Below are 10,498 nucleotides of genomic sequence, written 5' to 3'. Positions count from 1 at the left end.
AATTTTTTAATACTTTTTTTTTTTTTTTTTTGAACAGCATATATTTTATTTATTTATTTTTAATTTAAAATAGATGTCCCTTAATTTAATTTTTGTTATATAATGCAATGGCATTAATTTATTTTTAAGTGTGGCTTAAACACGAAAAGAAGACTGGTGTTCTCAGGACACCTGTTTAAAATGGTCATTTTAGGGCCACAGAAATGACACCCTTCACCTTTAGTGAAGGGAAATAAACTTTTCTACGCCAGTCTGGTCTACAGTCACTTCTTATGGTTCAGGGGTCAGGGCTCTCATGGCAGCCTGTTGATTTTGTACAAATTACCTTGTACCGTGACAGTGCAGATTTAGAAAAGTGTGTGTGAGAGAGAGAGAGATGAACATCATAAAACTCAATGACAGCAGAAGTGACTCGTGAAAGGTGAGGATCTCTCTGAAGGTTACCATGGTGATGAGCTCATAGTGTTCGGCTGGCTCTGGTCCAAATGGACACTCTCTCCATCCTTTCATTATGTGAAAGCTGCTAGTGTTCTTTTCTTTCATAAATCAGCAGGATGAAATAAGGAGAAGAAGAATGAAGGAAGAGATGAAGGAAACACAAAATAATGTTCTTTTTAGCAGCATCATATGACCCCTTTAAGTCTTCTCCCTTCATTCATAGTTCTGTATTTGGCTGTTTATTTGCCCTGCAAAAGTGCATTAGCTGTATTAACACCACAGTGCATACCAGTGCATAATAATGGTTTCCTTCACACAGGGACAACATAGATAGCAAGGTTGCAAAAATATCAGTGAAAACTCTATCTATTTAGTGCTATTAGGTTTCCACATTCCATCAAGTTTCCACATCATTAGATGAGTTTGATGTAAACTTCAGCAACAAAAACAGTGTTAAAGTTGGATCATTCACATACTATTTCACAGTATTTTCATATTCTCATCATACACTACCCTTTTGAAAGAAGTCTCTTATGCTCACAGAGGCTACATTTATTTGATCAAACATGTAGTAAAAAACTTAATATTGTGAAATACTATTACAGTTTAATATTTTGAATATAATTTAAAATACAATTGCTTCCTGTAATGGCAAAGCTGAATTTTCAGCAGTCTTCAGTGTCAGATGATCCTTCAGAAATCATTCTAATATGCTGATTTGCTGCTTAAGTAACATTTATAATTATCAATGTTGAAAACAGTTGTGCTGCTTAATATTTTTGTGGAAACTAATGCTTTATACTTTTTTTCCAGTATACTTTGATGAATAGAAAGTTCAGAACAGCATTTATTTTAAATAGTAAAGATATTTAGGTAACACTTTATTTCGATAGTCCACTTTAGACATTCTATTAACAGTAAGTAACTTTGCAACTACATGTCAACTAGCAGTTAGTAGAGTATTAGTAGACTGTCTGCTTAATATCTTCTAACACTTTCTTTGTCAACTTATTCTACTAACCCTAAACCTACCCTAACAGTCTACTCTGAGAGTTAGTAGACATGTAGATGCAAATTAATGAGAATTAGTTGACATAGTTGACATGTAGTTACAAAGTTACGTATAGTTAATAGAATGTCTAAAGTGGACTATCGAAATAAAGTGTAACCAATATTTATAACGTCATAAAACATTTCTGTGACGTTTGATCAATCGAATACATCCTTGGTGGAAAAAGAGCATTCATTTATTTATTTATTTTTAAATACTGTATTACTGAAACCCTAACATGTTGTGGAACATGTTTTGTGGAACAACAACAGCACAAACAATGGATCTGAGAAAATTTGAGATGTTTTGTCATATTAGTTGGTTTGTTTCACTTCAAAACTACATAAATTGGTTAGATATTATCAGAATTTGAAAATATGGATATAAAATTAACTTTTAAAAAAATTAAGTTGACACACTCATGTAAGCGAACTCTCAGTGGCTATATTGTTTTATACTGAATGTGTGTTAATGTGAACGAATGTCTGTACAACCTTTTATAGAAATACTTCCCTAAATTAAAGTACATAAACATCAAGGATATAAAATTAACTTTTAAAAAAATTAAGTTGACACTCATGTAAGCGAACTCTCAGTGGCTATATTGTTTTATACTGAATGTGTGTTAATGTGAGCGAATGTCTGTACAACCTTTTATAGAAATACTTCCCTAAATTAAAGTACATAAACATCAATATATATACTGAATATGATCAAAAGAGTGAGAAATATCAAGCTTTTTGTATTACCCAGATATATTAACCATCTGTTGTTCAGAAATGTGTTGTATAACCTCTAGAATGGCCTCCTAGCGCATTCGCAAGAGATGATGGCTAAATGCAGCTAGTGACTGAAGTTCTGTTGCATTAATGTGCTACGCTCATGCTAATACAGTTCATGCGCTGTTCTCCAGATGTGCCTGTCGTCAAGGTCATCCGCACCCACTAACACAGTTTTAATTAGTATTCAGGCAGCCTGGAGGGGAATTTCTTAGTTATAATAAAGCTACTGATGAAGAATATAACAGGTGAACTGACAGAACTGCAAGCAGTATTTAGTTCTTCCATTTTATTAAATCTCCATTTTTCTTTTTCTTTTTTTACAATGAATGATCTTGAAACCCCCCAGAAAAGTCTGTTGAGGATGTCCTCAAACAATGCACATCAAACAAAGATTTACTGACCTAAAAAATGTACTGACCACAACAGACCTCAGATACTTTCAACCATAAGTGAGCAATAATGAAGTCACTACAACAGACTAACAGCCTCTCACTTCCTCACTGTGTTTCACATCCTAAACGGTCCCCATATGTCCCAACACACACCCTCAGCAACTAAAGGTTCCCAGGGGTCTTAGTTGACCCTCGCTGAACCTCTCCGGTACAATAATAGGGGAGGAAACATTTACATCTGCCAGACAGTGTGAATGACACCGAGCACAGTTTATTAAAACGCCATCAATGATCACACTTGCGTGACGCTTAAACAGCTGAGCACAGAAGACCAAACAGCTGATTCAGATGCAGAGGAAGATGCAGAACTACTAAAAAGTCATTATGCCACAGTTCCAGTGTTTCATCATAATGAATTTTGTAACATATCTTAAATTATTGGATGGCAGGGAAAGTATTGTTTTGCATAATTACAATGACTTGTCTTTTGACAGGAACAGAAAATGACACTCTAAATTAGTGTTTCTAATGGGTCACCACCCAAACATTGCAGGTCTGAAATTGTAATAAATCAAACTCTGCAGTATTTTGGTGCAAATTCATCTCTCACTTAGTATACTACAGTATAGTTATATTAATATAACTAATATTAGTATATAATAATATTCTGCTGTTTTTTATACACTACCGTTCAAAAGTTTGGGGTCACTTTTTTTATTCAGCATTGATGCATTAAACTGATCAAAAGTGACAGTAAAGACATTACAGTGTTACAAACGTTTTGTTTAAAATAAATGATGTTCTTTCTATTCTGTCTAACTTTCTATTCATCAAAGAATAAACTCTCAATATTAAGCAACACCGTTAACATCGATGATAATAAGAAATGTTTCTTAAGAATCAAATCAGCATATTAGAGTGATTTCTGAAGGATCATGTGACACTGAAGACTGGAGTAATGATGCTGAAAATTCAGCTTTACCATCAGGAATAAATTACATTTTAAAATATATTAAAATAGAAATTAGTTATTTAAAACAGTAATAATATTTCACAGTGTTACTGTTCTTACTGTATTTTTGATCAAATATATGCTGCCTCTGTGAGAAACAGCAACATTTGTGTACAATACATTTTGGCACTGTGTCAGATCACCACTTAATATGTAATGCAAAATTTAAATCCTGAAGCAAAACTCTAAACTTCCAATAGCAAACTCACTACCACTGTTTACTCCCACTTTACACTACACTGAATTACTGAATTCATGTCAGTGTGAGCTTATGAATCTTCAATAGAGTGGCATAGAAAGCCTTCATTGTCTTCCCATCTTTGCAGCCCATGTTCTCTCATTCACTGAGCTGGAGGACATCAGCATGTCACTTTTCTGTTCACACACAGTGCGTTTCAGCAAGCAGAGTCTCGGCTGATGGGCTAGGGGACTTAAGGGCATGTTGACGTTGTTGAAGTTTGGTCCAGAGCAGATGGAACTCGCAGCAGTGATTTTTAAAGAGCCCTCAACCCTCTGCAGGTCTCACGTGATCAAAAAGAAGGAAACCAGGTGGCTTTGTGCTCTTGGACCAGCTGGGAGAGTGAAAGACCATCTGACACTCAGCCAGAGAATCATACACTCTCCTCAGCAAACACTTTGCATGTCAATACCATAGCAGCACAAAGGGACAGAGAGAGAGACAGAAAGACATAGATCCAAGAAATTGAGCTAATTATCCTGGTACTCGGCTATTTCTACCCCATATTTCACAGCTGAACAATTGGGCCCTTAAGTGGATAAACCAGCACAGAAAGTGACTCACAGTGAGTGTTTGAACAGTATGAATCAGTGGTTTTCCTTCATACGCATAGAACCTAGATGAAAAACAATCCAGATTTTTTAAAATAAAAATTAGAAATTCAAAGACTCACTAATTTTACACACTCTTTCTCTCTCTCTCTCTCTCTCTCTATATATATATATGTATATATATATATTAAACAGTATTTAAACTGTCTCACAGACAGACCCATATGATCATCAGATGTTTCTTTGTGGAAATCATGGTGCTGACTACAGTGAGAAGGAGGCATCTGCATGATCTCCTGATCTCTGACCCTTAGGCTTTGCGTAGGGGTAATTTAGGCTTTTTACGCCCCGTTAGGATCAGTCAAGCATTCCTGAGTGCCCAAGAATCAGGGTCAGCAGCTGACACCACTCTGTCCTTTACTCTCCATGTCTCTTTCTTTGTCTGTCTTTTGAATCCCTCAGGACGAGTGTTATAGTACTGCTCATTTTTTGTTTCTCTTCATTAGTTAACCATTTCTGGCAGTCTGATCACCTGTCGGGACTCCGGCAGAGCGTGAGATTTGACTGTATAACCTACCACAGCCAAAAGTCAGGTTTTGGTTGATTTCTCATGGTGCATGTGCAATCTTGGGCTGATTTGCATTGTTGGATTTTGGATTTTGTCTCTGTGAGGATGTTGAATAAAATTGTCACTGGCAAAAGTGGTTTTAGGTTGGCACAAATAGCACAGCAGCACCCTTTGTGGCATTGGAAAGCTTCACTAAATTAGCCAAAATACTCAAACAGTGCAAAAAACTAAATTCCAACTAAATATTTTTATCTTGTTTTGCAGTACAAATAAACATTCTGAAATCAAGTTACATTTACTTGAGAAGCAAAATGACACAAGATATTAAGTCTCTTTTTTTCTGAAAAATGAATCAAAATTAAGAAATATATCTGCCACGGGTAAGAAAAAATCCCTGTTTTCCCCCTTTGCATTAAGTTAATTCTTTTTCACCCCATTGGCAGATATTTTTCTTGTGTTAAACAAACTCAATTAATTTTGAAACATTTTTCAGAAAACAAAACTTAATACCTTAAGTAATTCTGCTTCTCATTTTGTAAATGAATCTTGATTTAAGAATGTTTAGATATTTGTACTGAAAAAAAGACAGAAATAAAATAATTGTTTGCAGTGAACCTATAAGAGGCAAGATTAGAAGCTGTCTAATCCTCTAATACACAATGCTTTGTGTATTTCTCCTTATTGATAGCAGTCGGTTGACTCAGGAATGGATGTGGGTGGAGGAAGTCTAAGGATTCAAAACCTAGGCTGCTAGATCAAGAGTTGCCAGACTGATTCCAAAATGTGCAACTCAAGAACTGGGGATTTATTGAAATCACAATCACAATTTGTACCCTTGAGCAAGACATTGAATCCAAGGTTATTACGTCTCTGCAAGTTGCTCAGGATGAAACTCAGTAAAAGTTTCCACTAAATGGCAAGTATTTGGTAGTAACGAATAAAAAAAGCTTCGCGAAGACCTGAGGCTTTTCTCCCAACTGTGTAATAAAAAGATTGATTACTCAAAGTTTTTCAACATTGTGTATGTTGTAGCCATCTGGTGGTCAAAATAATGAATAGCACCTACCAAACTGCTGTGTCCCATTACAACTGCTTCACATTTAGTCCTGCAACTGATTCTATGTTTCATTTATTTTATTAGCCATTATTTTAGAAATAGAAGTCCCTGTCAAGGTGATTAATTTATGTCTGTGTTATTAAAAACATTTTTAAAAATCATAAATAAAATCTGCAGCCTGTCTAGTCCTGGCTTCAATTGTTATTTAATAGTCAGATGAAAATTGGGCTTCATAAATGGTATTTATTGTTTTTAAAAAAAATTATTGGAGGTTCTGTTGACTATCACAAAAAAATTGTCACTTTAATAAAACAAGCATATCATCAAACTTGCTCTATGGGGCAAGAATGCATTATAATAAATGTTTACAAAAAAGTTTTGAAAGTATAGCAAAAAGCCTTTCAAGTTAAAATGAGATTTTAAAAAATGCTTAACACGTTTTATCAAAAAACTCCTGCAATGACCATGTAAAGCCATTAAACCATGAATCTTTCACATAATATGTGCAAGGAACAGAAAGGGACTGTTTACATAGAGAACACCCACACGAGTCTGTAGACTTCTATTGTGAGCACTGATTGAGGTACAGAATGAGGGACTAGCCCAAATTATTATCTGTGGTAACTGACAACACTCCACAGAACTGATAGTGCTTTACTTGTTTGAGAACATTCATTCAACAGAGAACATTCATTTATTTGTCAGCATTTTCAATGCAAAATTATTTAATGATATAATCATCAGATTTTGCTATAATATTGGAAGGAAATATACTGGTAATCCATAAATGATCCAGAAACACTTGTGGATATTTCCAGATATCAAGAGCTCAGAACATCATAAATAATAATCCACAATGATTTTAAAAAGTACAAATGTTACGTTAATGTGAAAATAAAAGAGAAGAGCATGAAAGCAGTTCTAAGGAAGTGCCAAATGTTCGTTAAAGTTATGTCACCATCATTAGCTCAGTAAGTAATAGTTCATTCTCCTGTTAGTCTTATCAAACCCTTATTAAAATGGGCATATTGTGTTGCAAATGTCTCCCGATTGGAAGAGGTGATAGATGTTAACCAGGGGAAACATAATGACGGAGCCCAACAAAGAGCCTGCTTGAACTGCTGCTCCACACCAAACGAGGGCGCTGTGACTCCAGTCCCTCAGAATCACACCCACCATCACCTTCACATAGGACAGCAGACCAGTGAAGAACACCCAGGACAAAACCTGAAATCAGTTCAAAACACACAAAAAAGAGAGACAAATGGGTTGTCAGTGCTTGTCAGATTAGAATAAAATATTTTAAGTTAAGTAATATAAAGCCATGTCTGTGACAGTAGATCTGAAGTGGTCAGTTATCAGGGTAATTATGCAGAGGTGTTGAGAAAGCACTAGTATATCTCACCTCAGCCCAGGATTACTCAACTCCGCATTACTAGTGGTGACTCAGACACTTGACTTTGAAACTAGGGAGTTGTTTGGCACATGGGTCTGGATTTCTCTAGTGTTTCAGTATTATACCAAATCCAGCACTAATCATTTGTGATGTTCACTAGGTTTCATTCTTATTTGGAATGTTACTTATTTATGAGAGATTATCATAATTTTTCCTTCATTTATCCTGCATTAGCTACGACTGTTTTACATTTGTTTTATTTGTAGCCTGAGGAACAAAACCTTTGCTGAATCATTTACATTAATCTTTTAAGATTTCATTCTCACTCTCAGAAAAAAAGGTACAAAAGCTGTCACTGGAGCGGTACCTTTTCAAAAGGCACACCTTTGTACCTAAAGACTCCATATTGGTACCTTAAAGATACATATAAGTACCTAAAGTGTACATATTAGTACCTAAAAGGTACAAAAGTGTCACTTTTGAAAAGGTACTGCTCCAGTGACCGCTTTTGTACCTTTTTTTCTGAGAGTGTTTCAAAGTAGAGTCATTCAAAGCAAACATTTAAACAGAATATTGAAGAAATGGGCTGATTACATGAAAAAGTAACTCACTATAATAGCATCCCCTAAAGGTGTATCTTGGAGTAATGGGCAGGGACTCATGGCAGCCATGGCCATAGTGTAGCCTCCAAAAACAGAGCCCAGCAGACACAGGACGCCCAGAAATACTAATGAACTGAAAGACAATTATATTCTCACTGTTAGTCAAACTGCAATTATGACCATTGAAATGTGCTTTAAAGTGAATATTGTGGGTTAAATACAGAAAATAATGTAGACTCGCCCCTCAGTTGTAAATGAAACACATTCGAAATGCACTTAGAATGGAAGTATATATATATATATATATATATATATTCTTTTTTTAAAGTAGCTATGTTTTTCAAAATAGTGTGATCTAGCCCTTTAGTAGCATTCCATGTTTTTCATGTATTTTGACACACTGAGAGATTCAATTTTTATGGCAATTGACAGCAAGCCTCAGATGTCATATATAGTTGTATTTAACCTGGACTATATCTTTAAAACACAGTTTATCTACTTAATAGAACACAAATTAAATGCAAAATTGTAATAAAATGGTAAATAAATGTAAGAAGATTATTAGATTGTAATTAAAGTAGAGGGAAAAACATGGCAATGATGCAGGCCACTGGATTGGCTACCGCCGACAGAGCAGCTGACAGGTGATAGGCCATATTTCCATATGGCATACAGGAGAACGTCTGCACTGAGGGCAGCAGTCCGTTTGTTGCACCGTTCACCCACAGAACCATAAAATAGATAAACGCCAGCTGATAGCCGGAGTGCAGCGGTTTAGGAAGCAGAACTCTGTTTCTCAGTTTTTCCTCTTCTTCTGGACTGTATGTCTTTGGATTGGGGTCCACGGGGCCCTCCAAACCCCTGCATACTGTTGCGATAGCATCTAAGTCTTGGACGAGATTTTCAGTGGATAGTTCAAATGTACGAGGCTGATGGTTTAATATGATGAAGGAACCCAGGCTTATTGCTGTCATTAAGGCCAGGAAGGAGAAGAAAATCTCAGTGGAGAAATTAGGAGGGAGGTACTGTGTCTCCATGATGAAGGTTGAGGGTTCGGGCTCAGTAAGGTTATCCGACACGTGCGACACATTGACGCATTTCGACATCCCGACTCCTTGCGCCAGCGCCACCAGCCCTGGAACCAGACCACTCAGACCTTCTCCAAGGTGGTGTGTGGTGATGTATTTGGCCGGAAGTTGCATCATGAATGGCAGGAAGGTGACGGATGAGGTGCAGTCAACTAGAGCAAGAAAAAACGTGAGAATGAAAAATGCTGTGCTATGAGGTTGCCCGAGGATCACGGTGGTGTTCTTCCAAAACACAGCAAGCAAGATACAAGCTACAACACCAACTGACAAGACCGCATAGATGACCAGGTTTTCACGTAGTCGCCCGGGACAGAATTTGTGTGCCAGGGTCACCAGCAGAGGACCTAAGTTGGCAAGCTGAATGATGACTGTGAGGTACGAGGGTAAATCCCAACCCTCCGGCAGAACATTGACTATCAGAGGAAGCTCCACCCACAAGCCATTGATGGACACCCAGGAGCCCAGACCGAAAGCACATGCACATGCAATGGACGTACAGAGGCATACTGAACAAGTGGTCGAAATGGGTAGTTGAAGAAATATCTGATGTCAGACAACTCCTTTCAACTGTGTGACACTTCGGTATTGTATATGGTGTGACGCCACTTCATTTCGGCTATGTTTTGATGTCTTCTCTTCTTGCCTTCAGATTACCTTTAGTGAGAAACAGAAAAGAAAAATGTAGATGAAGAAGAAATCTTCAAGGTCTAGACGAAGTATTAGCAATTGAAACATGATGTGACATCCCTAAGGACAGATGGATCCATTGCTGGACCTTTGGAATAAATATTTAAGAATATATTTTATATACGATAGATAGATAGATAGATAGATAGATAGATCTAGAGAATTTATATATAGAATTGTATTAAATCAAATTATACAACGTTTCACACAATACAAAGTACAAGTGCAACATAGCAATAAAAAGATCACAAACAGGCATTACAACAATAAAATGTCAATTGCTATATTAAAACTGCAGTCCGTAAGTTTTGCCTCTTTGTCACCATCTCTGTTTGAAAACCTGGAATTGCAGCTGTGTGCGGAATTATCTAGCTTGCGTGGGTTGTAAGTCTGCACGGCTCCAGCGCGAATGAATCTAATGTTCTGAAGTGTATGTGTGGCAGTCAGTCACCGCACCGGTGTGGATATTTACTGTACTTCGCAATCACAGATTCTAGCCTATGTCTTGGAATATGACCCAAATAATAATTTTCACTGTATATTGCCATCTGAACAAGTAAGTAACAAGTCTGCCACGTTTGTTCTGACCAACTGAGGAAAAAAGCATTACAATAAATCGCGCTACCAATGGTGATT

At 36.6% G+C, this 10,498-nt stretch overlaps 1 protein-coding gene across 1 annotated transcript; it reads right to left on the bottom strand.

The window, feature by feature from the left end:
* Positions 1–7,103: 7,103 nt before the first annotated feature.
* LOC107711813 (solute carrier family 52, riboflavin transporter, member 3-A) lies at positions 7,104–9,680 on the bottom strand. The gene is given in 4 exon segments (XM_016516860.1): positions 7,104–7,316; positions 8,097–8,221; positions 8,665–9,661; positions 9,663–9,680. Coding segments are annotated over 4 exon segments (1,353 nt in total).
* Positions 9,681–10,498: the final 818 nt, after the last annotated feature.

Source organism: Sinocyclocheilus rhinocerous, unplaced genomic scaffold (genome assembly GCF_001515625.1).
Source record: "Sinocyclocheilus rhinocerous isolate Xijiao unplaced genomic scaffold, SAMN03320098_v1.1 scaffold988, whole genome shotgun sequence".
NCBI lineage: Eukaryota > Metazoa > Chordata > Actinopteri > Cypriniformes > Cyprinidae > Sinocyclocheilus > Sinocyclocheilus rhinocerous.
The sequence above is the reverse complement of the archived record's forward strand: the minus strand, read 5'-3'. Positions and strand labels throughout refer to the sequence as shown.